At 37.6% G+C, this 27,684-nt stretch overlaps 13 protein-coding genes across 13 annotated transcripts; 6 read left to right on the top strand and 7 right to left on the bottom strand.

Annotated features, from left to right (window-relative positions):
* Window positions 1-4: 4 nt before the first annotated feature.
* On the bottom strand, window positions 5-1,217 carry ACT1 (actin; the record flags this gene model as incomplete). Its single annotated transcript, XM_041283357.1, has 2 exons — window positions 5-1,107; window positions 1,214-1,217. The coding sequence occupies 2 exons, from the start codon at window positions 1,215-1,217 to the stop codon at window positions 5-7; spliced, it is 1,107 nt and encodes a 368-aa protein (XP_041136709.1).
* A 1,653-nt stretch (window positions 1,218-2,870) lies between these two features.
* Window positions 2,871-3,413, bottom strand: BRETT_004867 (uncharacterized protein; the record flags this gene model as incomplete). Its single annotated transcript, XM_041283356.1, has 1 exon — window positions 2,871-3,413. One exon carries the CDS (start codon window positions 3,411-3,413, stop codon window positions 2,871-2,873), a length of 543 nt encoding a protein of 180 aa, XP_041136708.1.
* Window positions 3,414-3,948: 535 nt separating this feature from the next.
* On the bottom strand, window positions 3,949-4,557 carry BRETT_004866 (uncharacterized protein; the record flags this gene model as incomplete). Its single annotated transcript, XM_041283355.1, has 1 exon — window positions 3,949-4,557. The coding sequence occupies one exon, from the start codon at window positions 4,555-4,557 to the stop codon at window positions 3,949-3,951; it is 609 nt and encodes a 202-aa protein (XP_041136707.1).
* Window positions 4,558-6,229: 1,672 nt separating this feature from the next.
* BRETT_004865 (uncharacterized protein) lies at window positions 6,230-8,269 on the top strand (the record flags this gene model as incomplete). Its single annotated transcript, XM_041283354.1, has 1 exon — window positions 6,230-8,269. The coding sequence occupies one exon, from the start codon at window positions 6,230-6,232 to the stop codon at window positions 8,267-8,269; it is 2,040 nt and encodes a 679-aa protein (XP_041136706.1).
* Window positions 8,270-8,464: 195 nt separating this feature from the next.
* Window positions 8,465-9,748, bottom strand: BRETT_004864 (uncharacterized protein; the record flags this gene model as incomplete). The annotated part of the gene is made up of 1 exon (XM_041283353.1): window positions 8,465-9,748. The coding sequence occupies one exon, from the start codon at window positions 9,746-9,748 to the stop codon at window positions 8,465-8,467; it is 1,284 nt and encodes a 427-aa protein (XP_041136705.1).
* An 840-nt stretch (window positions 9,749-10,588) lies between these two features.
* On the bottom strand, window positions 10,589-13,129 carry BRETT_004863 (uncharacterized protein; the record flags this gene model as incomplete). The annotated part of the gene is made up of 1 exon (XM_041283352.1): window positions 10,589-13,129. One exon carries the CDS (start codon window positions 13,127-13,129, stop codon window positions 10,589-10,591), a length of 2,541 nt encoding a protein of 846 aa, XP_041136704.1.
* Window positions 13,130-13,796: 667 nt separating this feature from the next.
* BRETT_004862 (uncharacterized protein) lies at window positions 13,797-15,278 on the bottom strand (the record flags this gene model as incomplete). The annotated part of the gene is made up of 1 exon (XM_041283351.1): window positions 13,797-15,278. The coding sequence occupies one exon, from the start codon at window positions 15,276-15,278 to the stop codon at window positions 13,797-13,799; it is 1,482 nt and encodes a 493-aa protein (XP_041136703.1).
* Window positions 15,279-15,634: 356 nt separating this feature from the next.
* On the bottom strand, window positions 15,635-16,828 carry BRETT_004861 (uncharacterized protein; the record flags this gene model as incomplete). The annotated part of the gene is made up of 1 exon (XM_041283350.1): window positions 15,635-16,828. The coding sequence occupies one exon, from the start codon at window positions 16,826-16,828 to the stop codon at window positions 15,635-15,637; it is 1,194 nt and encodes a 397-aa protein (XP_041136702.1).
* Window positions 16,829-17,325: 497 nt separating this feature from the next.
* Window positions 17,326-18,213, top strand: COQ5 (2-hexaprenyl-6-methoxy-1,4-benzoquinone methyltransferase; the record flags this gene model as incomplete). Its single annotated transcript, XM_041283349.1, has 1 exon — window positions 17,326-18,213. The coding sequence occupies one exon, from the start codon at window positions 17,326-17,328 to the stop codon at window positions 18,211-18,213; it is 888 nt and encodes a 295-aa protein (XP_041136701.1).
* Window positions 18,214-19,164: 951 nt separating this feature from the next.
* On the top strand, window positions 19,165-19,707 carry BRETT_004859 (uncharacterized protein; the record flags this gene model as incomplete). The annotated part of the gene is made up of 1 exon (XM_041283348.1): window positions 19,165-19,707. The coding sequence occupies one exon, from the start codon at window positions 19,165-19,167 to the stop codon at window positions 19,705-19,707; it is 543 nt and encodes a 180-aa protein (XP_041136700.1).
* A 301-nt stretch (window positions 19,708-20,008) lies between these two features.
* On the top strand, window positions 20,009-22,012 carry BRETT_004858 (uncharacterized protein; the record flags this gene model as incomplete). Its single annotated transcript, XM_041283347.1, has 1 exon — window positions 20,009-22,012. One exon carries the CDS (start codon window positions 20,009-20,011, stop codon window positions 22,010-22,012), a length of 2,004 nt encoding a protein of 667 aa, XP_041136699.1.
* A 960-nt stretch (window positions 22,013-22,972) lies between these two features.
* BRETT_004857 (uncharacterized protein) lies at window positions 22,973-25,084 on the top strand (the record flags this gene model as incomplete). Its single annotated transcript, XM_041283346.1, has 1 exon — window positions 22,973-25,084. The coding sequence occupies one exon, from the start codon at window positions 22,973-22,975 to the stop codon at window positions 25,082-25,084; it is 2,112 nt and encodes a 703-aa protein (XP_041136698.1).
* Window positions 25,085-25,819: 735 nt separating this feature from the next.
* BRETT_004856 (uncharacterized protein) lies at window positions 25,820-27,349 on the top strand (the record flags this gene model as incomplete). The annotated part of the gene is made up of 1 exon (XM_041283345.1): window positions 25,820-27,349. One exon carries the CDS (start codon window positions 25,820-25,822, stop codon window positions 27,347-27,349), a length of 1,530 nt encoding a protein of 509 aa, XP_041136697.1.
* Window positions 27,350-27,684: the final 335 nt, after the last annotated feature.

The following is a 27,684-nucleotide window of genomic DNA, read 5'->3' as shown; positions in this document are numbered from 1 at the left end:
TTGCCTAGAAGCACTTGTGGTGAACAATAGAAGGTCCGCTCTCGTCGTATTCCTGCTTGGAGATCCACATCTGCTGGAAAGTAGACAAAGAAGCCAAGATAGAACCACCGATCCAGACAGAGTACTTTCTTTCTGGAGGAGCAATGATCTTGATCTTCATGGAAGATGGAGCCAAAGCAGTAATCTCTTTCTGCATTCTCTCAGCAATACCTGGGAACATCGTAGTACCACCGGACATAACAATATTACCGTACAATTCCTTTCTGACATCAACATCGCACTTCATGATAGAGTTGTAAGCAGTCTGATCGATACCAGCAGCTTCCATACCAAGAAGAGATGGGTGGAACAAAGCCTCTGGAGCTCTGAATCTTTCGTTTCCAATTGTGATAACCTGACCATCTGGCAATTCGTATGACTTTTCAATAGAAGATGACTGTGCTGCCGTCTGCATTTCCTGGTCAAAGTCCAAAGCAACGTAACAAAGCTTCTCCTTGATGTCTCTGACAATTTCCCTCTCTGCAGAAGTCGAAAATGGATAACCCCTCTCGGAAAGAATCTTCATCAAGTAGTCAGTCAAATCTCTACCAGCCATATCCAATCTCAAGATAGCATGTGGAAGAGAGAAACCTGCATAAATTGGAACAACGTGAGTAACACCGTCACCAGAGTCCAAAACAATACCGGTAGTTCTACCAGAAGAATACAAGGAAAGAACAGCCTGGATAGAAACGTAGAATGCTGGAACATTGAAAGTTTCAAACATAATCTGTGTCATCTTTTCTCTGTTAGACTTAGGGTTCATTGGGGCCTCAGTCAACAAGACAGGATGCTCCTCTGGTGCAACTCTCAACTCATTGTAGAAAGTGTGATGCCAGATCTTCTCCATGTCATCCCAGTTCGTCACAATACCGTGCTCAATTGGGTACTTCAAGGTCAAAATACCTCTCTTAGATTGAGCCTCATCTCCGACGTACGAGTCCTTTTGACCCATACCGACCATAATACCTCTGTGTCTTGGTCTACCGACGATAGATGGAAAAACGGCTCTTGGAGCGTCATCACCGGCAAAACCGGCTTTGCACATACCAGAACCGTTATCAATAACTAACTATAATAACATCATAGAATTTTGTTAGTATAACAATTTTCACCAAAAAAATGACCACAATTTGTATATTTTGTCGTATAAAAAAGCGGATGCTGGGACTACCCATATTTCCCAATATTGATCCACCAGCCGCTTATTTGTTCATATTTTTAGTGTGAGCCGCCAACCAGACAAAACAAAACATCTGCCCAAAATGAGATATTAAAAAAAAAATTATTGCCTCGATTTGTTCATTAGGTAAGCATCGAACGTGCTTCGCGAAATTTGGGTAGAATGCCATTCCCCAAACTGACCTAGCAATAATAAGAAGGAAAACAAAAAAAAAATCACTAGATCCGACAAGGTTGGCTGGGTGGCTGGCTGTGTTCGGACAAAAATAGACCAAATAAAACAAAAAAAAATATTACTTGGATTCAAACTATTACCAACTTGAAACGAATATTAGCTCAGCCAGAAATGATATTTATGCACATCGACAAACTTAATATGAAAACTGTATACTTACAGCAGCAACGTCTTCTGTTTAAGATGTTAGTATTTGTTTTGAAAGATAAAAAAATCCATAGTGCAAATATAGCCGCCATAAGATCAACCTCCACAGACACTCTCTGTTAGATTATTCAGGTGGAAATAATGAGAATAATGCAGCAGTAACAGTTAAAGTCCCAACACGAATTGCTCATAAAAAGGAGAAAACTAAAATGAAAGTTCAATACCGTTCAATTGATCAAATAAAGAGTGCCCAAAACTAGATCAAGCACCATTAAACACGCTTTGATAGTTATGAACACACACACCTCAATTTGAATTCTCCCTCCGAATCTAAAACGTGCTGAACCAAACGAAATCTAATACTTGCAAATTGTGATGAAATAACATTTCTTCGATTATGAAAACCATCGGCAAATCGTAGAGCGCCTAAACACCAGAATCGTAGTTAGCGCCAAGGTAAAATCGGTGCAGCTAAGCCTTCCGTAAGAATAAATTAAAAAATGATACATACCTCCGTCCATTTTTGTTGTCTATATTTGTGGGAAAAGTGTATAGAATTGATATCCTATAGTTGAGTCTCAAGGATGAAAAGATGAAGAAGAAGGAAAAGGTATGAAATTAAGAGGAAAAAATGAACAGCTTAACAGAAAGAGAATTGAAAGGGGGAAAAATGCGACACGAAGAAAAAACAAAACTGGTTCAAAAAAAAAAAAAAAGGCAGACAAGCCCGGCAAAGGTAAAGTTCAAGTTTCGAGTATGTAAGATTAAGGAAGAGTGCGCTAATGTTCCTTGAACTATTTTCCTTTTTTTCGATCTGGATCCTATTATGTTAAAGGAACTCTTAATTCTCATTTTTTATTTTTTTTTGCCCCTCGACTATTCTGTAATATAGAATCAATCAAGGACGATAAAAAGGGAGAAAAAGGGAATGTGCGAATAAGAGTAAAACAGTACATTCATTCATTGCTGGAATTTGCTTGAGTCCAAAATTCATAGTGCAGACCAGCGAAAATGTCTGCGGGTCCAATGATTGGACCATGCTTGATTACTGTAAATAAACGCAATCAACTAAAAGGTTCAAAACAAATACAATGCCAGGTAATATAAACATACCATTTCTATAAAAGCAGAAAAGTAATTACATGCTATGAGAAGATGAGGCACTCCACTTATAAGAAACGTTGACGTAGAAAAAAGTATGAAATACATCATAAAATGTAATTTAACACTGCTTAGAAAACTGTAGAATGCCCGATATAAAGATTATTCATGATCTTGCGTAACGAATTCTATTTTGCCTAGCTTCGAGCTTCTTCTGTCGCTTGCTCTTTGGTTGGGCCTGACGGTTATCTTCCTGCTCAAATGTGGGATTACCAGCACTTCTTGATCTGAAACGCAGCCATAAACTAGCCAACTTATAGACAGCATATATTGGTATAAGAAGAAGTATCAAGTATGACATGTTAGATCCAAACAAACACATGAAGATATCACAAGCCTCCGTGAGATAGAAAACATCGAAAATATATTCAGTCAGACCCTGTTGCCGAAGGTCCTCACCAGCATTAACGAGCATTTGGAAACCTCTAACATCATCTTTCTTGTATTTCGGCCGACCAATTTTCTCAATAACAAATTCACAAAACCATCCAGGAATACTGAAGATGAAATATGGCTTTTTGCTGTTGGGTCTGTGGAAAACAAAAAGACATACAAGACTAAATAAATTCACAACAGCGGAAATGATGTGTATCTGCTTCAACGTTTCCACGTTGTACTTAGCTTGCTTTTTTTCTGCTGCTCCAGCCATGCTTAGTAATACAAAGCCAACTATCTTAGGGAATATATTATGTCGTACGTATATTGATCAGGAAGAAAGTAGTTTGTGTTAGTTGCTGAAATTTTAAGAACGAGAAAAAAATTGGATTCTAGACAAGATACGTTGGGTCTTCACAATTTTACATTAAGCAGAGCAGATTAACAGTAACAAAAATACTAATATACTACATTTTATCTTAATCGACAGCGATATAAAAAGATAGTAATATTAAACATTAGCTATAATCGCAATAACCACTCAACCTATGATGTAGTAGACGAGGAAAAATAAATCTGGTAGTGCGCAATAACCGATGTGGCATTCCAAGCTAAAACCAGCCATTCACACATACCAAACCGCAACATCGCGAAGCCGATAGTGACGAAGAGAGAAGAGCAAGGAACTTAAAAAAGTAAAAAACACAAACGACATGATAGTGTTGAAGATGTATGCAGCGCAAGTAATAGAAGATAAGAAGAATGGTGCTATATCCAATGAAAGACTAGCTGTTTCATCGACTATATTTTTAACAGCATCCACCTTCATTGGTATTAACAGCAGTACCACTTAGATTAACTGAGGGCTTTCCAGCAGCGTTATTTGTAGGCTGTGAAGCCATCTGAGCTTTGATCTGCTTGGACATTAAAATGAAGGCCTGCTCGACATTTGTAGACTCAGCAGCAGATGTTTCTATGAATGGAATGCCCCTACTATCTGCAAACTCCTTGGCAACGGCGTAATCAACAACTTTTTTATCCGTGAGATCACACTTGTTACCAACAAGAAGCTTTTGCACACCACTTGTAGCATATCTATCTATTTCTTGTAGCCATTGATTAACATCATTAAATGATTCCTGGTCAGTCACATCATAAACGATAATGATACCATGAGCACCTCTGTAGTATGAAGAGGTAATTGTTCTGAATCTCTCCTGACCTGCAGTATCCCAGATCTGTAGTTTAATAGTTTTTCCATCAAGTTCTATGGTTCTGATCTTGAAGTCAACACCAATGGTTGAAATGTAATCCTGGGTATAGGTGTTCTCAGCAAATCTCAATAAAAGACACGATTTTCCCACACCAGAGTCGCCAATCAACAAAAGTTTGAAGAGATAGTCGTATTCGTTGTTCATTTTTGATTTGTTGTGATTATAGTTTTATGCGAGAACCAAATATACTGACCTCCCGAACCAAACAGATTAATTTTATTTGTTTTGCCTTTTTGGATCTTCTGGAAAGGTGACGGATAAGAAATCAAAGTTCAGTATGGTGCGTGGCGTGGAGTATTAATGTGCAAATAAGCAGAAGAGTGAGGAAAACAACAAAAAAAAAGTTCTGAGAAGCGAAGGTCAATTGGAAAGAAAGAGGGACAAAAAAAAGTAAGCCTCCCTGTGATAAGGAACATCTGATATTTTGCACTGCCAGGCATTCCATAGAAGGGAACCAATTATTTGCTAGTTGATTACAGAAGAAACAGAACGGAATTAAAGAAATTTTAAGATGTAATGAGGATATATCAATCATATACATTGTAATTAAGGGAACCAAGGAATAACTTGAAAGTTGATATGAATGAATTGGACAAGATACAGTTTTCAGTAATTATTTTCAAGCAACATTTAGGATCCATCCAAACCATGTTGCAAACTAATTGTTTGACCTATTAATCCAAACTACGCTTTTTATTCATTTATTCACACTCAAAACCCTGACTAATTTGAGCCGCCAACACCTTCAGTGATCATTAGAAAACCTTCTATTTAATAATAAATTTGCAAAGACTTGCAGAATAAGAATACATGTACAAAGATGTTCTTCCAAAAGAAAGAGACTATTTACGTCGCCTCCGACGGCTGCACAATGCAAACAAAAATTGAAAGTCAATAATATGGCGAATAGAAGCAAGCCATTTATTTATTTTCTTTAGATTCGGTAAGGTGCCCATCCCTTTTTTCGTATTTGCATACCAGTTCTTTATTTTGCGAGCTTATTCATATCAATCCGACCCCTATATTCGGGAATCGATAGTGTGCACATATTATATATATATATTTTTGATTTAGTATTGTTTGAGAAAAGTTTGAGCATTGTCTAGTTCTCTCTCTTTTTTTTTTTTCTTGTGTGCCTACACTTTGTTGCGTAAATTTCGGAAACTGTTTTATTTTTTCAATGCATCCAATTTAAACCAAATTAGGAAACGATGCGCTTTAAACGGAACCGCTTTGTGCAATTCAGATTTCCAGCCATCTTTCCTTTCTCAGAGTCTCACCTTTCATAAATTTCTACTTTCATCTCCTTTCAAGTGGCTGTCTTGAACCCTTTTCATCATTTTTATATATATCGCACTGGTCTGGAAACCTTCATTTTTCTTCCCAAAGGTTTTCTTTTGTTATATATTATCATTATTTGCAACTTGCTCTGTTTCCTTTCCTTTTTCTTGCTTTGGAAGGTCGACGAGTGCTCATAACCTTTGTGCTTACTCAATAATTCTGCATACATCTTCGTCAATTAGTAGATTGTACAGAACTTTGACAATCTTCTTCAATTCGGCTCTTTAATAATTTTCCTTGCTTGTTCTTTTTTCCTTTTCCTCAATTGACCATCAGTCTAACGAAGATAATTGATAAAGAGCACATAATAGGACAAGGCCATCTTCATCTCCATCAGTCAAAACTTTTCAATTCCATCATAGAGGAAAAACATCTTTTTATGGCCACAGCAAACTACTCCTTTTTCAGCTTTCTGACAAATCCATTCATCACCTTTAATTCATTTTGAGTTAGCAGCAGGAACAAAATTTTCATTATGACTTTACATCATACTTGTTCACCACAGCCATCAGTCGATGCTTCATGTACACCACCTGCATCAAAGAGGTACTCATTAAGTCGTACGGAAACGATCAGAGTTAGGAAACTAAGACGCCGGTCGCCTTCTGATTATTCTCCAGGTTCACTATCTCGATCTTCTAGCCAGAGAAGGGCCGTGGATTCACTTTCCAAGCAGCATATGGCACTCAGATATTATCCAACAAGGACATTAAGTGGGCATCAACAGTCTTCAAGATGTTCAAGTTCAAATAGTATGGCTTCTGAATCTCCATTTTCTCCAGTTCCTTTACAATTACGAACCACTAGCAGTGTTAGTAGTACTATTATTTCCTCAGTCAACACACCATCCAAATCAAATCCCTTGAACAGCTATCAGGGTCATACAACACTTCCATCGCGTATGTTACCTAATAATAGATCCTTTCTTGAGGATGAAGAAGATGATATCAAGGATGTGAGATCTTCAGAGGACCAAGGTGACGTTAGGAACTCCAACTTTAGTTACTTCGATTCATTTTGTACGACTTTAAGATCAAATTCACTGCTTCATTCATCTCCACCTTCACCATTACCATCTCCAAACTCATCACCATTCACATCACCGTTAAATAGGGTAGAAGATGAGTCTCCGGTATCATCATGTGAAAGTTCACCATACGGGGCGAAAGTTTTCGGACACAGTCAGCTTCCCAAATTTCGCCCACTCTTTGCAAGTGATATCCATCATGCGAAAAGAAATTTACTTTCAGATCTCATGACTGATATTGATGAGACACTGACTATTGTACCACAGACACAGAAACGATCAGCAGCGGATAAAGTTTTCAGCATACCTGAAATCTTAGAAATCATTCTAAAATATACCGGATCTGATGACCAAAACAAAATTCCGAGGGAACACACTCTTACAAGAAGACCACCTCAATCATACCGGCATGCAGTTCTAATACATGGGCCCGAAGAAGGCGCAAAAGTGTGGAGAAGATCAATTTCGAATTCTTCTATTTCATCGTGCATGAATCCACGGCATTGCAAGAAGATAAGACATGCAAACTTATACAATTGCATGCTTGTGAATCATCTTTGGTTTTCAGTGACACGTGAAATATTGAATGAAAATGTTTTCTTCGAGTCGGACAATGATTTGGCTAAGTTTTGTACTACAAACAAATCTCCAATACGTTGTAAAACATTTGTCCTTCATAAATTAAGGGCCACAACACAATACGATGTCGATTGCATAGCGACAAATATCAATCCAATAAATTTGAAGTGGGTCGAATTCTACATATGCCCCAAATTACTTCCTCCTCCATCTCTCTTTACACCTGCGATGATAAAGCTTTCACTTCCAGGATGTCGATGTCTTTCAGATGACAATCTTATTGAGATAGTGAAAAGGACTCCAAACTTAAAAACCTTAGATCTTAGAGCCTCTGAGATGATTACAGATGCATCTTTATATCAAGTGGCGCAGAATTGTCCACATTTGGAGACTTTGAATGTTGGCAGACATTTAAAAGGTGATCTGGTTTCGGATTACTCTATTTGCCCTTTAATTAGAAAGTGCCAAATTAAAACATTGGGAGTAGCAGGCTGCGGAATAAGCGATCGAACAATTTGGGAATTGGGGCTTTTACGAGGAGATCTGCTGGAAAGATTGAGTGTTAACCACTGTATGAAATTAAGGGACGTAGGAATATGCCAGGCGCTAAGAAGGGACATTTTTAAGAGAATGTCCGTGTTGGAGATTCGCGGAGTAAGATTGAACGACTTCAGGGCAATAGTAGAATTTAAGAAAAGACAACTCAAGAGAAACATAGCAGTTTTAATTGAGACTTCCGAGTATTTAGAAGCACGGCTCAGAGACACAGAGCTGCAAATGGATCTGGAAATAAGCAACAGAATATTTAGTGATATTGTTGATTGGTTAAACGAAGATGAGGATGAAGATGATAGAAACTATGAGCTGTTTAAAGAGAGGCGTCAACAAAGATTACAGCATAGCGACTGAACAGCACATGTTAGTGCTAACTTTCTGAAAAGAAAAGAGAGCTTATATAGAAAGAATCGAAAATAATAGTAACTTACGAACTTAAATTATTGGAGTGTATATTTAATACAGACTTCTATCGTGAAGCTAATAGCAGTAAACTGTTCATTCATCCGATTTGCATAAATACGCTAGGTCGTAGATATTTCTTTGAGGCTACTCCAATTCGCAAAACGCTCTGTAAAGAGTGAATGGAGAACTTGATGAAGAACTTGACAAAGAGAGTTCAACATCTGGTGCAACAAAATAGATGTATCCTGGTTCAGCTTTTTGAGACTTTTCACCCCTAACTGCAATTTCTCCTGATCCATCAGTAACTATAACAATGGAAGGGCCATGAATTCCTGCAATATGAGCAGAAAGACCGATTCTAGCCTCAAATTTCACCTGCAAAACGGAAAATTCATCAATTGGAGGATTGTAAAGGGCAAACTTGGCATCACCAGTTCCGCGTGCAAAGTCTTCAGGCTTTTGCTTTTGCTCTTCAACAGGATTAGTGGTGTACGTAAGACATGAGACCAAAGTGTCAACGTCCTTAAACTTCGGAGTAAACCCAGCACGGATCACATTATCCGAAGTTGCCATACACTCCATAATATTACCAGAAATGTAAGCATGGGGTTCCTTGGCGTGAAGAAACATGGCTTCACCAGGATTCAAGAAGCAGTGATTTAGCATCAAACATCCACAAAAAAGACCAACATCATCCGGAAATTGACTGTTCAGTCTTTGAATAAGATCCGCTAGAACAGGGCCAAACAACTCAGGCTGACTCTTGGTTCTTGCAACCATCTTCTTGGCGTATTTTGCAACTGTTTCAGGAGATGCTGTCATGACTTTACCAAATACACTCTGTAGAAGGCGTCTTCCATCTTCCTGGGATGCGGAGGATATTTTATCATGAAAAGTCTGTGCAACTTCTGCACCCACAAGTTGGTAAAATTCGGGAATCTTCTGAAGAAGAACATCAATTTCCGGTAATGGCTTAAATCCACAGAAAGCCTCAAAATCTGTAATGGCAACTGCCATCTCCGGCTTGTGGTTAGAATCAGGATAATGCGATGGATCGGCTACATGCAATTTGGCTCCAAGAGACTTATCTGGGTGTGCCTGAATTGAAAGAACCTTGTTGATAGATAAAACCTTGAAAAGGAAAGGAAGCCCACCATTAGTAGTAGGATACTGAGAAAGAACTTTAGAACCCAAATATTTAGATGGATCTGAGGCGATAACATCTGAAAGCAGTTTATTTCTGTTGTCCTTAAGTGTTGCAGGTGCTTTCGCATGTGTACCCATCCAAAGTTCAGCGTAAGGCTTGGTCTCATCAATACTGACAGATGGATCATTGCTATGTGAGAATTGTGCAACTGCTGATTTGGAACCATATTTACCCCAGGCGTAATTCTGGGCGGCACCAACGATAGGAATTAATGACGACATTGTAGTTTAATATGCTTTCAGGCAGAATATTGATCACTGAACACGACACAGCAGTATTCTAGAGTAAAAGAATTGTATTTCGAAAAGCCAAATAAGAATATCTTGATCTAGGAGTCGGTGGGATAAATAAAAAAGAAATTGGGTGATCTTTCCTTCTTATTTATTCTTTGATATGCGAAGAGAACAGGTGTAACTACTTTCGAAAGGAGATATGTGAAAGAATAGAAGAAGAAACTAACGCTAATATCAATGTCTATGCAAATGGTAAATGCAGGGTAAAAAATACGAGGGGGGACGGGAAGAAAAAAAAAAACAGAAACTAATTTTGATGCGTTGTTCCAAATAGTACACAAATAAATAGTCCGGAGGAGCTGGAAGAATAATTCCTAGTTTACCTTTTTATAATATCCCGTAGATCGTCAATAAAAAACCAGAACTGACTTTATAATTAACATGCTATAAACGCATGACATTGTTTATTCCTCAAAGAATTGAAGCTCTGACTTGGCTGTTCATAACCTAATGGCTGGTATTATTCCGGACACGAGAACACCAAACACGGTGTTTTATCTGTTTATTCTATTTTCATTCTCTTTTTGGTACAATTCTCCGCGTTGCTCGATATCTATTTTTATACATTGTGCTCATTTTTTTTTTTTGCACCGCAGCTATTGTATTACAACTATCGAGGATAATACTGAGTTAAAATTATTGTACGGAATCTAACTGTAAGTATTAAGTGTACACATATTCAAGAACAGTAAGGCATGCAATAAAATTTATCCACGAAATGACCTAAAGCGGAAAGGGGAGAAATTAAGATGTGCGCTTTTCTTTTACCTACTTTTTCTTATGGTACGGCAAATGCAAGTTGAATGTAGGCTTGGGAAGAGATTCGAAATATTGCGAGGCAGATTGCGATAATCTGTCTGGGGTGCCGACTTTTTTAGTAATAGCCTTTGGGGGAACCTTTGGAACATGATATTCTCTTGTGTTATTTCCAAGCTGGTTAGAAGTTGGCCTTAATATATTATCTGAACTGAAATTTTTCGCAAGTAGTGCCGGCAGTGAAACGTGAGGTCTATAACTAGTTGAGGACAAAGTCTTTCTTAGTGGTGGCATTGTCTGAAAACTGTTCATTAGTGTTCTATGGGGAGCAGTTTTTGGAGGTGTAGATAACGATAAATGCCCTGCTACATAAGGTTTATTGACAAGACTCCTAAAACCTGATCGTTCTTTCTCAACCTTCGCCACCAAATAATCACCAAACTCCTTATCAGTCTTAGAAGCCGTCTCCTCATAAGGAGGTGCCGGATCAGTGGTCACCGAATAATCATCATCATAAACAGAACTATACGACGGCACTTCGTTCATACTTTCATCAAACTTCGGAGTGACCGCTGCTGATGTTGCAGAGGAAAGAAACTGAGCAGCTGGAGACTCAAGAACGCTACTGGATCGAGATGTGGTTCTGTGCAACATTTGTGGATCAAGATCAAAATATGACGATGCCGAACCTGAAGTTTCCTCTGCAATTGATATTGGCGAATTGATTGGAGACACCATGCTAGGATCCAAATGCATATCTTTCTTTGAATCATTGTAGGATGGCAAGAATTTCTCAGAATTTTCACTTTCATCTGAGCTATCGGGATCCAAATCTCGTCCAAAGTCATATCCAGGATCAACTCTTATTTCCTGAATTTCTTCCGTACCATCCCTGCCATCGACACTATACTTCTTGTAGTTGTGACCGTGACTTTTAACCCGCGTTGTTCCAGAACTTCGAGTTCTTCCGAGCTGTGGTCTGTGCGGTATCCGTATTGGTGTAGATCTAGTAGATGCTGCTGGTGATGATGGCATTAAAAGTGAATCTAAAGGTACTTGCGCTTGACAAGACCAGCTACTACTTCCCTCTCTAATGGCAGGTTCTGTATTATCACCAGATGAAATATTCGAATGACTTGCACGCAAATTTCGATTTTGATTTTGCACGTTGCCATTATCATCCGAATCTGACTGTTCATCTTCCTCCATCTGTTCTTCAATAGTTTGAGGTATTGCTTGATCATTTAAAGGACTAGCAATAGGTTCCAAAGCACTAACCAGTCGAGGCTGGTTCTTCAGATTGTCAAATAATATACAACTGCCCGTTTTGAATCTAATACGTCCAGTTCGGTCAACATATGCATTTCTCCCAAGTATTTTATCCCTTCCACTTATGTATAGAATTATAGGTAGCTTGGATTTCACCTGTGAGATGTGGCCATCCGAATTCATGATATTGATGTTAAGTGTGAGCTTATGACGGACACGAATAAGATCATCTTTCAAATCCACATCTGGTGTGCACTGCTTGAGATTAAGAGGAAGTGAAATTCTAGCTTCCAAAGACCATTTGTCCGGACTTAGCTCATCCATCGAAATCTCAGGTAAAACACATCTGAAAACTGTGTGCTCATCCTCGAATGATTCATCTCCATCTCCCTTGAGAGAAAAGTATTGCTGTATCGAGACAGTTATTTTTCCAAGCGTCAGCCCTTTCATTAACGGAACAATTAAAATGTGCATTTTGGCCTTACCACCCAACGGCAATGCTTTTCGAGGAAGTCGAACCTCATACTGAATCTTGCCTGGCCAAGTACTCTCAACAGAGCAGTCCTCACACATCGAAACTTCTGTCTGTAACGGCTTCCTGAATATTCTTAAATATTTCCATGTCTGCGGGTCTTTTTTGAACGATTTTGCACCATTCATTTTACTTGCCAATCTATATAAAATCACCCCACAGCGTAGACCTTCCACAGTTTCTGGAATGCTTCCTGGAAGAGCAGCTTTGAAAGGAAGTGAATAGTTACCTCGGGGAAGCGTAAACATTATATTACCATTAGTTGAATCGCGTTGTTCAGGAAATGGAGTAGTTCCAGTAGGAATCTTTTCATCAACTGTTAGTTTAACTGGTTTAGACCTGCCGGTTAAATACTTACCGGAATTCTGCGATTTAGATGTCGAAACATTTGGATGATCCGCACTGCTTAAACCTGATTTCAACACGACACCCTCTGGGTTTGTAAGAAGATTTTGCCATTCACATTCAACTATAACCATCTCCTTTCTCACGGGACAGGCAGCAATCACTCTTCCAGAACCGTCTTGAAAGCTTTCAAGAAAATCAAGCCGGAAACATCCAGTCAAATGAAGAGAAATACCACGAACAGTGATATCTTCCGGAATGGAGAAAACAACATGACCAAATACAGCCAAAGTATTGGACTCACCCGTCTGACCTTCCAAAAAAAGAATATTCTTATTCGCAGATCTGATTCGAATATCAAACAGCGATGGTTGTAAGTGGGTTGAATTCTTGGAGAATGAAAACATTATATACCCTTGGTTAAATCTTCAAGTTATCATGAACGTCAAGCCCAAAGAACCGGAAATATTCACAGATTCTCAGAGTTGAAATGTAATGAAAAGAAACGACTATAAGCCAATACTTTAATTTAAACTTTCTAGAACACACAGAATCAAACAGTGTATGTATTTTTAAACTGTCCGCTTCACAATTATTCTGGTGGAGCAATTGAAATGGTTTTTATGACTCCACCTAGCTTATTAGTGAACCGTGAACTTCCAAGCAAACAATTAAAAGTGATTTTCAGTTCAAATACTACCAAACTAATGGCAATTTGGTCGTTATGCCATCAAGAACTATGAATAATAACTTAGAGAGATGATACGAATACCTTGTGATGAAGGATAATAAGAATAATTGAGTGAACAAACTCGACAAATATATAATTTTTTTTTTGAAGTTTAATTCTCGCTTGATGGACTTGGAGAAGATAGAAAAAAAAAAAAAAATGCAGGAAAGCTTTCTTCTAGTTAGGATACTATTTTTTGTCTTAAGCGCCGCATCTACGTTTCGTTATATTCTGAAACAAATTTACAATGACATCATTCTATATGACCCCCAAAAATTATATAATTTTGGGAATGAAATGCAAAATATACTTGCAACTAGATCTTGGGAAATATGTTGACATATCTAATTCGAAAGTTTTCCGGTCCAGTATCTTCTGTAGCAATAGTACAAAAAGATACCACTAACCAACGCTAGTACACCAAACACCAAGAACGGTGTCGTGAGACAGTAAACAAAGTTGCTTATAGTGGCCGTTGCGACCACACAATAGCGATCAAACTCGTATGCATAAAAGAGACCGAATATTAAATCACCAAAAGCGGGAGCGGAAAGAAACAAGCCCCAGGTTGAACCCATAAGATCAACACCCCAAACACTCGCAACTAAAGTGGGGAAAAGCGTGTATGTAGAACCATAGCAGACACCCATCAATGAACTGATAATACCGAAGTCATTGACATTGACCGCTACCATAGCATAAGATATAATGCATAGAGCTATGGATATTAATATCAGTCTGATAGTAGCTTTGCATGTTCCAAAGGCGTCATTCAAAAAGCCCGCACCTAATCTGGTGATTGTGGAGAATATGCTGAACAATGCCACTTGGTCAGAGATGCTTTTCTTCCCCTTACTTCCAACAATTTCGGTTAAGGAACCCAGATTTGCTACAAAAAGTTCCTCGGTACCCGCCAAAAAGAATAGACAAATGTAAACTAAGGGCATAGTTGGGTCTCTGAGAAATTTGGCAAATCGGACCTCGTGCGATTGTGGTTCCATAAATTCTGAATTAATGAGGGAACCTGTATCCTCCACCGAATTATACGAAGCAACCCTCTCAGCAGCATTCATTGGTGATACTTCGGTAATTTCACCTTGCTGAGCAGCGGTTGCAACCTGTTCTCCGGAAACAAGTGCTTCGAACACAGTTTCTTTCTCGATAGTAACGATAACGGATGAAATAGAGTTAACAACACCGGTCAATAGATACACAACACTTAAGAATATGAACACCTTGTAGACACTAAGGTGAGAATCTGAATCAACAGTGTCCACACGAAAAACAGAAAGTTGAAAGATATACGAGAGTATGAGGGATGATACTCCATAACAGGTCACTGGAAGAGATATACCTAGACCCTTTCTGTCAGGATATATCTTTGCACAAGTAAGAAGAGAACAAAAATATGCGGATGATGTTCCCGTTCCAATAAGGAAAAATGCAATGGCCATAATGAAGGCAGTGAACTGTGCATGATAGCACCATGCGGCTAAAATATACCCAGGACAAAGAACCATTCCGATTAAAGCCAATAACATCGGTCCATGAGCATCGCTCAAATAACCTAAAGCAGGAAGCGTTAGATATAAGCCAATATTCATGGCCCCACCAATAATGTTGATATCTACCTGATCATAGTTAAGGTGCTTAATAAATTGAGGAGTGAATATGGAAAAAGTGACAACGGATGCATCGACAAGACATGTCACTAATGAAGAACAAAAAGAAGCTTGCCTTATTTTCTCAGTTGAAAAATGCGCTCTTAGAAACGTTCGAACGTTATATGTAAGGGCATTCTCTAGATTGGATAATCTTTCCACCATGATGCAAGCACTATGATCTTAAAGCACGATGGTGTCGTTACTACTAAATAGTCATATAAGCATGATTTGAGTAGAAAACAGAGGAAGCAAAAAAAGCTGAAAGCATCAACAAACATGTTACTGCTAGCCCCAAAGATTAGCTTTCTCTAAAATTTCAACTTCTCCATTATTCCATTTTGCTTCATTTCATTTTTTTTTATTCTGCTAAAAAAAATTTGACAGATCGGATGTGACTCCGATTAATCTCCCAGCAATAATATTCAGGTGCACTCGGAGACGCTTTACAAGGAGATACAAACAAACTGAAAAGTGTGTCATATTAGATGTAATTTAATTATGGATAACCTCAATGAAGATTAAGTACAGAAATTAGATGGGCTACCGAAAAGCGCATGCCTGAACAAATTGGTCCATGTGATTGGTTCACAGTTGGTTTCCTTCTCACCTCGTTTGGCTAAGGAAAGAGAGTTGACATGTACCAAGTCTGGGTAAATTACTTGCGAGTAATGTGGATTTCTTGGTGGTCTATTAGCAGGTATTTCGTACTCATCATCAGCTTCAACAACATTCAATGCAACGGGTTCCCCATTTTGTAGACAGTCGGTGATATTAGCATAGCTGTTCTCATTTGCTTGAGGTTCCGAGTCGTCTAACTGAATCTCGAACACTTCTTTAGTTGATTGCTCTTCTGCAAAATCTTGATCATTGGTATTGGAATCTTGTACTTCTCGCTTAACTAAAAAAGGGCCAAAAAAACCATTAAAGTTGATCTCTCTTTTTTGGATAGATGTATATGATGGGTAAACAAAAATCTGCCTATTACCGTCATTAACTTTTAAGCAAGCTCCAAAAGTAGAATTGCCGTTGACAGAGCAAAAGACCGAATGCAATAAATCTGTTGAGTCACGCGAGTTTACCCAAGTCAGTGCAAATTTGTCAAAAAACATTTTGGACATGCCTTTAGTTAATGAATTATCTTCTTTAAATATCATGATAAGAACAGGAGAGTCAAAGTTTAAAGGCTTAGATTCATTTCGAAAGAATGCACCGTCAAATATTTCGTGACCGCCCGGTCTGGTAAGGTTCCACAATCCATACCTGTTTAGGAAGGACCTGGGTATAAGCAAGTTCACATCTTTTAAGAGGTAATCACCATTGATGTCAAAAGGCATCATCATACTGATATTATCTTTTCCTATTAAAACAGATGATTCTGTTTCTAACATAAAAACAGACTTACTATTAAAGGGAAGAAAGAAATTATCAGAGGTTTCAATCCCTTTAGTGAGCACACTCAGAATTGATCCTGAAATGCCTAAAGACTGAAGTTTGTTTTTCGATAGCTCCTCATATGAAAGCAAGACAGCTGAGGCTTTCTCATTATATTCTTTTGAATACAATTGCATTTCATCATTCATAAAGGGTCTTTTCTCCGGAAATTTTGGTTCTGATGGTTCATTTAAAATGTCGTTGTCGTTAATTAAAGGAATAATAGCTGCCGTACAGAAGCCTGCAAGCACAGCAAAATATATGAGTATTTGGGACAACATTGCTGATTGATGATGATAATTTAGACATAGTAAAGCACATTGATTCAATGCAATTTGATAGACTTGCTTGTTTAAAATTACCAAATAAATATATTGGGTTGAAAATTAAGCGCCAGTTTACTATTTTGAAGAATGTAGTAGCGGTAGCAGAAAAACAGGAGAGCCGAGCACTGATTAAAATGAATATATGGCTGTGTAGATCAAGGATATATACTTTGCTTTGCTTGAATAGAACTGAGAATAGTTGCGGGAAAACAAACAATTCCTTAAAAAAATATCTAGGTGCAAGAACAAAGGAAGGGATTCTCGTTTGTAGCCTGGAAAATGTAGCGTAAACTTACATTGGATATTCTTGGAAAAAAATTAATGGGGTGCAGGAAAATTCAATGTATACGAGCAGACACAGTAAAAGGGGTTTTCGTTAGCTTTAAGCAATTATCTTTCTTTTCTTACAATTTATATAATTTAAACACAATCGAGATTAATTCGAAGCAAAAATGGTTGGGATTGAATTGGAAATAAAAGCCATCGCAAACAGACTTAGACAGCCATTTAATCGGCTGTTTTCTACTTCTCTCCGAGCATCGAATGAGGAAGCCAAGCTTGCTGATTTCGGTTACAGAAAGGTTCCAGTTGAACAGAAGGAAAAGCTAGTGCATGGTGTGTTCTCTTCTGTTGCATCAAATTACGATATTATGAATGATGTGATGTCAATGGGTATTCACAGATTGTGGAAATGCCATATGATTAACAAGCTAGATTGTGGTATGCGCCCAAATTCTGGCAAACCACTTCAATTTTTAGATGTTGCAGGTGGAACTGGTGACGTGGCATTTGGCCTTCTTGACCATGCGAACGAAAAGTATGGTGATAATGAATCAAAAATGATTGTTGCAGATATTAATCCTGATATGCTCAAAGAGGGTGAAAGAAGGTGTCTCAAAACCAGGTATGCCAATTCTCCAAGAATCAAGTTTATGGTTCAAAATGGCGAAAAGCTGGAATCAATTCCGGATAACTCAATTGATGTCTACACGATCGCTTTCGGAATTAGGAATTTCACAAATATACAGGCTGGGTTGGATGCAGCCTACCGTGTTATGAAGCCAGGTGGAATATTCGCATGCTTAGAATTCTCGCAAGTTCATGATCCTGTATTGAGCTATTTATATGATTTGTATTCTTTCTCATGTTTGCCAATGATGGGTCAACTGATTGCAAACGACAGGGATTCGTACGAATACTTGGTTGAAAGCATTAGAAAGTTCCCTAACCAAGAGAAGTTTGCCAGTATGATTCGTAAGGCTGGATTTTATGTTCCTGGTAAGGGCTATGAAGATTTGACATTTGGCGTTGCTGCCATCCACTTGGGTGTTAAGTTATGATTCTTTCTTGATTGATGCTAATTGCAATTACATGTATATACATACTACTTTTTTATTCCAAACAAAGGCAGGACATCTTAACCTTTATTCGTTACGCTGTTGACATTTGGAAACCAAATTCGAATTATGCTTTAACTATGCCAACCGTTCAGTCATTTAACGTTCATTAAAGTACTCTTTGCCCTGTGCTTTTTTTTTGTAAGCCCGGTTTAAATTTTTTTACGAAAAAAATTCTACGAATATAAATAGAGGTGAAATTCCAACCATTCGCACTAACCCTTCACTAGCCACTTATGTGCATTCGTTTAAAATTCCTTCTGTTTCTTCATCCTTATGCTAGGGCATTACGTGTATCAGTGAGGATTCGTCCGAGATCATGTTTTTGCTAGTTGAAAACTTCAACAAGACTGCTCTCTTGTGTTTGAGCCCTTGTGCTTTGAACACTCGAGGAATTTTTGGACATATTTTACTTTACACTTGCTCTGGGTTGAGTCTTTGTACTGACCGAAGTGAAAATATATTCTTACATGTAACTAGGTAATCCGAGTTGTATCGGGTAATGCTCTTTTTGATGGAAGTTTGATGTAGTAGATTTGATCTTGGTATGCAATGGGAAAGGAGTCTTGCAAAGAATTTGGCTGTAGGGTGATGATTGGGGCCATACAAAAGTTACTTTGGATAACTGTAGTTAAACGATATTCTTCTGTATAAGGGGTGAAGGACTTTTCTGATTAAGTATGCCAGAAATGTGTAGTTGGCTTGGATCATAATTCAAAGAGCTTGAAAAAGCGTTAACTGTAGAGGGGCGAGGGAAAAAAGTAAAAAGTTTTGCAGGTAAATTGAAAATTCTAGATATTATTTACTTCTCTCCGTTATTATCGGTCCAGTTGATCATTATTTTATTGGAACACAACTTTAGAATAGAAAGAAAAGTGTACATAAATAGAAAGAATGTTTAAGAAGTTTACGAAAGATGACGTGCACACACAGACGAACGTGAAGTCGTCTGTTCAAAGAGCATTAAGAACAAAGCTGGTGAATCAGTACCCCAAACTCGAAGAATCCATTAAGATATTAATGCCAAAGAAAAGTACAGTTGTCTTGTATAAATGTGAGGATAAGATAAATTTATATGCTGTAAACGATGAGGTTCTTTTTTACCAGAAATTTGATGAATTAATTCCGTCTTTGAAGCTCATTCACATGTATCCTTCATGCTTCCCCAGAGTTCAAGTTGATCGTGGTGCAATAAAATTCATTCTTTCGGGTGCAAACATTATGTGCCCTGGCCTAACATCTAAGGGTGCCAAACTTCCGGATGAGGACATTGCAAAGGGAACTACAGTTGCCGTTTATGCTGAAGGTAAGGAGAACGCATTGGCAGTTGGAAAATTACTCATGAGCACTGATGAGATTAAAAAAGTTAACAAGGGTATGGGTATCGAGCTTATACACTACTTAGCAGACGGATTGTGGAATTTTGAGATCGAATGATACTTGTTTAAATAGTCTAATACGATTTCGTTGATATTGCATCAACTTTCTTTCTTAATACATCACAAGCTTCTGTAGTTTTTTACATCCGTACATCGCATTAAAAAGATTAAAAATAAAAATGAAAAGGTGGCCGAGGTAAACATGTGTTGGATGACCATTTTTACCGGACTACTAACGGGGAAAAAAAATAAATTATCATTGCACTAGATTGCATTATCTATTACCTTTCATTCTTTTAGACGGATAAAGTTCTTCTAACTCAAAGAAGGGTATACAGAATACCACAGGGAAGTCTGCAATGGGACAAAACTATGGAATAGTAGTGGATGCTGGATCATCGGGTTCGAGACTTCAGGTATTTAGATGGGATGATCCTTCTTCAACTCTTGCGAGTTCCAAATCATCAAATGAACTGTTGAATTCAGTTCCTCAAATTGAGCAGAAAAAGGAATGGGGAATGCGAATAAACCCAGGCCTTTCTGCATATGCAAATAAGCCAGGTAAGATATGGAAAAAGCATTTGAAACCATTGGTGGAGTTTGCAGCTAAGATAGTGCCGATAGAAAAGCAAAGAGATACTCCAATATTTATACAGGCTACAGCTGGAATGCGGCTACTTCCGGAGAAAAAGAGAAGTGCCATATTGAAAGAAGTCTGCAATTCTGTAAGAAAGCATAGTGATTTTGAGCTGGACTCTTGCACAGATCATGTTCAGGTTATAGATGGCGAAACAGAAGGAATTTACGGGTGGATCGCCCTTAATTACTTGAAAAAGAAGTTTGATAACTTTGACAATAAAAAGGGAATAGACTCAGGGTCAACATTTGGATTTATGGACATGGGTGGGGCATCAACACAAATAGCATTTGTTCCATCGGACAAGGATGAACGTAAAAAGCACATCAAGGAGCTATATATGGTTAGACTCCGAAACATAGATGGGACTAAACAGGAGTGGCCAATATTTGTGAGTACATGGCTTGGATTTGGTGCAAATGAGGCACACAGGCGTCATCTCCGTAATCTTATTATGACTCTCCCAGAAGGTGTTAATTACGACAAAGATGGTGATTCTACCTACGATATATCGGATCCATGCTCACAGAAGGGACTTACAATTCAGCAGGAGTTGAAAGGGATTACATATGACATTAGAGGTTCTGGAGACTATAGACAATGCCTCCGAACCATTTATCCACTTCTTTTAAAGCATTTGCCTTGTAAGGAGTCATCTTGCCTATTTAATGGTGTTTCTGCACCTAAAATTGATTTTACTAAAGATAAATTTGTTGGCATTAGCGAGTATTGGTATACAGCCAATGATGTGTTCCATATGGCTGGCGAATATAACTTTAAGGAGTTCGAGCAGAGCTTGCAAGGATTTTGCGAATCCGACTGGGACTCGGTTGAAAAGAAATTTGAGGATGGAAAGTATGGCCCTAATATGCGACTTCCCTTACTTAAAGACTCATGCTTTAAAGCATCATGGATTGTTAACGTTTTACATGAAGGATTTGGACTTCCTCGTATTGGTCTTGAGGGTAATGATGATGGGGATTATAATGTAAAGGAAGATACCAGTTCATTATCATCATCATCGTCATCATTGTCATCCTCCTCATTTCAAAGTGCTAATTCAATTGATGGTGCTGATCTAAGCTGGACCTTGGGAAAGATTTTATTATATGCCTCATCACAGGTTCAAGCTCATTCTTACGCAGAGCAGGTAGGAGTGTATCCAAGCTTGAACAAGATAGAGGAATTACGGTCCAAAAAGGCATCCGAAGATACATTGCAAAGAGATAGGGAGTCACTTTTTGGAATTGGCCCTTGGTGGGTTATCTTTGTGTTCATGACTTCTTGCATAGCGGCATATTTTTTTATAGGCAATCGCCTGAAATCACGAAACATACTTTTAAAATATTTGAGAAAGTCGCGGAACATGTTGATGAAAATCAAAATGAGGCTTATAGGAAAATACCATCATTTGGCAGGATTTTCTGATGAGGAATTGGATATTCATAATAATCAGCTTCATTCTTTAGAAGAGGGTAGATATCCTTCAATATCAAATGCGTCATTCAACTCTAGAGGTAACACACTTAGAACACGCTCGACTGCAAATCTTCAAGAGCTTAATAAAATAGATATTCCATCTTCTCGAATACCAGCAAATGGGCATCCACGTCCTAAATTACCACACTCACAATCATTCTCCAACTTTCCATTGAGAACGGGCACCATAGGAAATGATCTTATGGGTAAAAGGTTACCAAGATTTGCGAGCACCATTGACAAGTGATATGCTTACTACTGGGAGCAAATAATTTTCAATTATCATTTTACTTTTTTCCACGGATTATTATAGGATTAAAAAATAGAGCTTTTACATGTTGCTTCTTATTTTGCTCACACCATTTAAAGTTCTTGATATCCAATTGGCTCTTTTCTCTGAACTTATTTAGAGTAATTGATTATATACAATAGCATGCTTTAAAATTTTTTTGCTTGCATTTTCAATGGACATTTCATTGATCTAGTGATGGGAGGGGCTCAGATTGTGTGTGACTGTAAAACTTTAACAAAACTTTTCAAGTTTCTTTTAAGGCAAGCTTTTGCTTTTGAGGGTTGACCCCTGCGTATTTCTGTCGGTTCAGATGATGACTACACGAAAACAATGATAACTAGAGAACTAAAGTATTGATGCCATTGTCCTTAATAATAACAGAAAATAAATGTAACAGACTTTCATATATATATATTGAAATATTTATGTTATATAACCGAGGTGGCCTTTATGTATAACCGAACTTTGAAATAAAACTTGCATTATCCTTTTGTCACCGATATGTCCCTTCGAGGAATTTTGTTTATGCATGAGCACTTAATTGTGTGAACCTAGACTATAACCAACTAATGCCGAAAACTCCCAGCTACAAAAGGCAATTATTAGGGATCATATTGTGCCATTTTTTAATCAATTTTTCAACCATTGTAAAATCTTCCAAAAGTATTTTCATCCGACGACAAATAATTATCATTCTTTCTGATGTACAAGACTATTTTTGATCTTATGGAAAAATTCACTTCAGTTTCGGTTATGTGGCAGTTTAAATGTTCATTCAAATATATATATATGTATGTCTGTCTGTACAAAGTTACACAAGGCATGCTAATTTGAAATAATGGAAGTCTGATATGACAGACTGCAAATATCATAAAATAGCTACAATTGCTGAGGAAGCTTGGTTGCATAATTTTAATGATTATATCCACATTATTATCCTTTCTTACATTTCTTTCTGTTGCTAAAGCGGATGCAAATTGGAAAACGGTGCTCAGGCTAAACAATGGTAGCCCTGAATTTTGGTCGTGTGACAGTGCCGTCACGAGCTATTTAGTTTTTGACTTTGCTACTAATAGCACTCTTGAGTATGCCGCTTATTATGATGTCATGTGTGGATATGATCCTTGTGTGGGATCTATGATGCTCTGTTGTGATAAACTTGCCAATTCGGACCAGGCAAAAATGAAGAAGATATATCTGGTTGCAGCTTCTTCTTGTGCAGAATATTCAAGCTTCCATCATGACTGGACCTATTTCAGGGATCAACACAAAAATGCGACAAATAAACATCTTTCATTAGAAGATATTAAGAACACTTCAATGCCAATATACTTACCTGCATATACAAATATGACATCAGCTTTTACGACATACGATGGATATAAGGCATTTTATAAAAATCTGGATGATGCAACTTATTATGCAATTGGAAATTGGTTGTTTTTTGCATTGGTACTTGTAATTACAAGTGTATTCAATTTATTGAAAAGAATTGGACTCCATGTGAATCATAATAATATCTTTGTTAATCATATCAAAAGTTTCATTACCATTCCTGCACTTTTCCCAAATGGAAACTATCAACGACCATTTGGGTGGAAGTATTTAAGTATTTTACTTCCCAACAGACAGGATTCGATCATTCTATCGTTATTTACAATTTTTCAGATTGTGATATACAGTCTTCCATATAATCAGGATGAGGCTGCTTCTCTTTTTACGACAAGTACACGTGCTTGGCAAAGATTTGTTGCCGATAGATCTGGAATTTTGGCTTTTGGTAAGGTTCCACTTTTAATTATTTTTGCAGGAAGGAATAATTTCCTTGGATATTTGACTGGAAAGAAGTATTCTGATTTTATTCAGTATCACAAAATAATTGCTACCTGGATGTTTTTAGATGCGCTGATTCACTCGATTTATTATACTATTCTTGAGAAAGGCGAGTATACTCTTGATCTACAGAGTTTGTATTTTGTTTGTGGTGTTATTGCAACCAGCCTTGCTGGTGGTATCATTTTATTTGCCCTCCATCCATTTAGAAGATATATGTATGAATGCTTTTTATACTTTCACATAATCATGGTGGTTGCATTTATTGTCATGTGTTGGTATCACTGCCATGAACTTGGCTGGTGTGAATGGATAATCGTGTCATGTGCTCTTTGGGTTTTTGATCGACTATTTAGAATTGTTCGGATGATTAGGTTTGGATATAAGAAAGCACACGTGGAAATGATTAATGACACCATGTTTAAAATAACTATAAACAAACCAAAATCATTTCACAGTACACCTGGACAGTATGGATTCATCTACTTTAAAGATCCTCTTTTATTTTTTCAGAATCATCCATTTACAATCATAGAAAGCGAGGAGAACATATTGTGCTATATCAAGGCAAAACGGGGTATTACATCTCATATCATGAAAAGGCTAATGAGATCGCCCGAAGGTGTTCTGGATACTTATGTTTGTGTTGAGGGCCCATATGGTAAAACAGCGCCTATTCATCACTATAAAAAAGGACTTCTTATAGCGGGAGGTACAGGAATACCTGGGATCATTGATTATGCAATAAAATTTGGGAAACAAAATTTATCTTGTACTAGAATCAAATTTGTTTGGATCATTAGAAATCTCGATGGCTTCGAAACTTATATTCATGATTTAATATCTCAATTAAGAAATCAGCCAGTTGAAATAGATTTTTATTTGACCCATGGAAATGCATCTGAAATGGCGAAAAACAGAAGCAAAGTAGTAGAGTTGACATGCACGAAGAATTTTAAATCATCCGATTCAGAATCCGACCAAAAGCCTGATGATTCTGTGGATTTCATTCATATAAAGTACGGAAGACCCAACATTAAAAATCTTTTAAAAGAGAATATCGGAGAAGCTTCTTGCGCAATTGTATCATGCGGTCCGGATAGATTGGAAGATAATATTAGAGCTGAATTTTCAATTATGGTTAAGTCTAGTAAAGAGAGACTTGATCTTTTTGACGAGCTACAGGTATGGTAAATTCAATGACAATGATAACAAGTGGATGAAATATAGTGTGAACATTATTTAAAATTAACAACAGACTTTAGTACAATAAATCTTGAGCAATTTTTATACTTTTTTTTTGAATTATTTATTTGCTTCGGTTTCAGTTTAAAAACTGTAGAACGTAATCTAAAATCTTGGGTAAGAACCAGATATTTAATTTTAAAGCTAACATAAGAACAACATAAGACAAGCAGAAATTTTAAAATGGAAGAGGAACAGAGACCAAAAAGGGAAATTATCATGTCAAAATACGATCCTTTCGTAGGTATGAAATAAGGCGGTGTAACACAATGTGATGCGACGATCGACGAATCTATTTCAATGAGGAACCTAGAGGTTGGACAAGAAGAAAACGACAAGTATTTGTAGTTTCAGAATTAGAAAAGAGTTGCCTTTCAATACTTTTGAAAGCAATGTATATTTCAGGGTATACTTGATACGGAAAAGTTAAATTGGCAAGTTGAGTTCTACTATATAACCTTACCCATTAAATAAATACCACATATATATCGAATGAGGTGAATTCATTGATAATAAAACAAAAAAAAAATCAGCTTCCTATTGTGATGAAAATTTTCATCTGAAAAAAAAAAGTTTCGATCACTCTTTTTTGATCACTTAACTTCCCTCATCGTCATCAGCATACGACCACTTTTAGTTGTTGTTTAGGCCATTCACATTAAGAACAACAAGATAAAATAAAAAATGAGAGTGAAAAGAAAGAAATCAAAAAGAGTTTCAACAAGAATGAGGGAAGGTATCAAGAAGAAGGTTGCTGCTCATCGGAGAAAGGAGAGAAAGCTAGAAAAGAAGAATCCTACATGGAAATCGAGACGTCCGAAAGATATTGGAATACCTTCAAGCTTCCCTTATAAAGATCGGATACTTTTGGAAATAGAGGAAAAGAAGAGAGAGAAAGAGGAAGAATTGGAGCGGAAGAGGGAGGAGAAAAGAAGTCGGAGGGCACAAATGGCTGGTAATGGTGAAACGGTGAATGACGAAGACATAGAAGAGGAAGTTAAACAGGACAGTATGGCTGCTCTTATGGAAAGTGCTCAAAAAGCTGCTGATGAATTTGAGATGAACGGAAAGGAAGGAAATACGGTACAGGATGATGATAAAATGGACGAGGATGCAGAAGGCTTCGAAGTTATTGACTACGAAATTGAAGATAATGGAGATTTAAAGGGCAACAGAAGAACTGTTGATCAATCCAGAAAGCAGTTTGATAAAGTGTTCAAGAATGTGCTTGATGCCGCCGACGTTGTGCTATATGTGTTGGATTCACGTAATCCAGAAGCAACAAGATCTCGAAAAGTTGAAGAAGCCATACTTAACAATCCAGATAAGAGGTTGATCTTTGTTTTGAACAAAGTCGACTTGGTTCCAGAGCCAGTTCTCAAGAACTGGATACAATATCTCCAGAAATTCTTCCCTACTGTTCCAGTTAAAGGAAGCACTGGCACAAACGGTTCTGGTGCATTTAACAAGAAGTTAACACAGGCATCTACCTCAGGACAGCTTTTAGAAGCTCTCAAGCTATATGCGGAGAGGGCTAATTTAAAACGGTCTATTACCGTTGGTGTGATAGGATTTCCTAACGTGGGTAAATCTTCTGTGATAAACTCGTTAACCACTAGACGTGGCAGATCTGGAAAGCTATGTCCTGTTGGTAACGAGGCTGGCATAACGAGAAATATTCGGGAGATCAAGATGGATAATAAATTGAAGATATTGGATTCTCCAGGTATTGTCTTTCCAGAAAAAGGAGATGGTTCGAAATCCACGGGTGAATTTGAGTCGGAATTGGTTCTTTTGAATGCACTTCCAAAGAAGGAGATCAAAGACCCGGAGCGTGCCGTTAAATTGTTGATAAAACGGTTGTCAAATGATTCGGAGATGGCGGATTCATTCAAGAATTACTACAATCTTCCGGCGTTACCGGCACTCAGTCTATTAGACTTTGTGAAGCAAGTCCTAATATATATTGCTAGATCCCACGGACGACTTGGCAAGGGCGGAATTCCAAATCTTTCTTCTGCGGCTGTTGTCGTTTTGAATGACTGGAGAGATGGCAAATTCCATGGCTGGAATATTCCGCCATTAACTGAGACCACAACCGAAGAGAATAACGAAGTGTCCAAAAGTGTGCTGAACACAGAAAGGAAAGAGGTTGTTTCGCAATGGTCTAAGGAATTCGATCTTGACGGACTCTTTGCCGATGTCTTTAATTAAGGAGTATACATGTATTTGAATAGACTAGCAATTTGACATTAAATTTGAGAAATGTAAAAGAGCAGCAAGAAATACAGTAAAATAGAGTGGAAATTCATCATTACTATAAGATGATTTCATGTACAACAGTTACAAAAAAGCAACAACGCAAACAGTAAAACCGGAAATATATTAAGAAATATGATGTACAAAGACGTTGCGAAAACAAACAAACGAAGAAATGTACTCAAGAATCAAATGCGATAGCACCAGAGTCAAAGTGATTCAAATACCGGAATCATTTCCTTGCAGCTGTATACGAATTCGCATCCCATTCATGAAACGCCCTGATATCA

This window comes from Brettanomyces bruxellensis, chromosome 7 (assembly GCF_011074885.1).
Source record: "Brettanomyces bruxellensis chromosome 7, complete sequence".
Lineage (NCBI taxonomy): Eukaryota > Fungi > Ascomycota > Pichiomycetes > Pichiales > Pichiaceae > Brettanomyces > Brettanomyces bruxellensis.
Note: the sequence above shows the minus strand (reverse complement) of the source record. Positions and strands in the feature narration are given on the sequence as shown.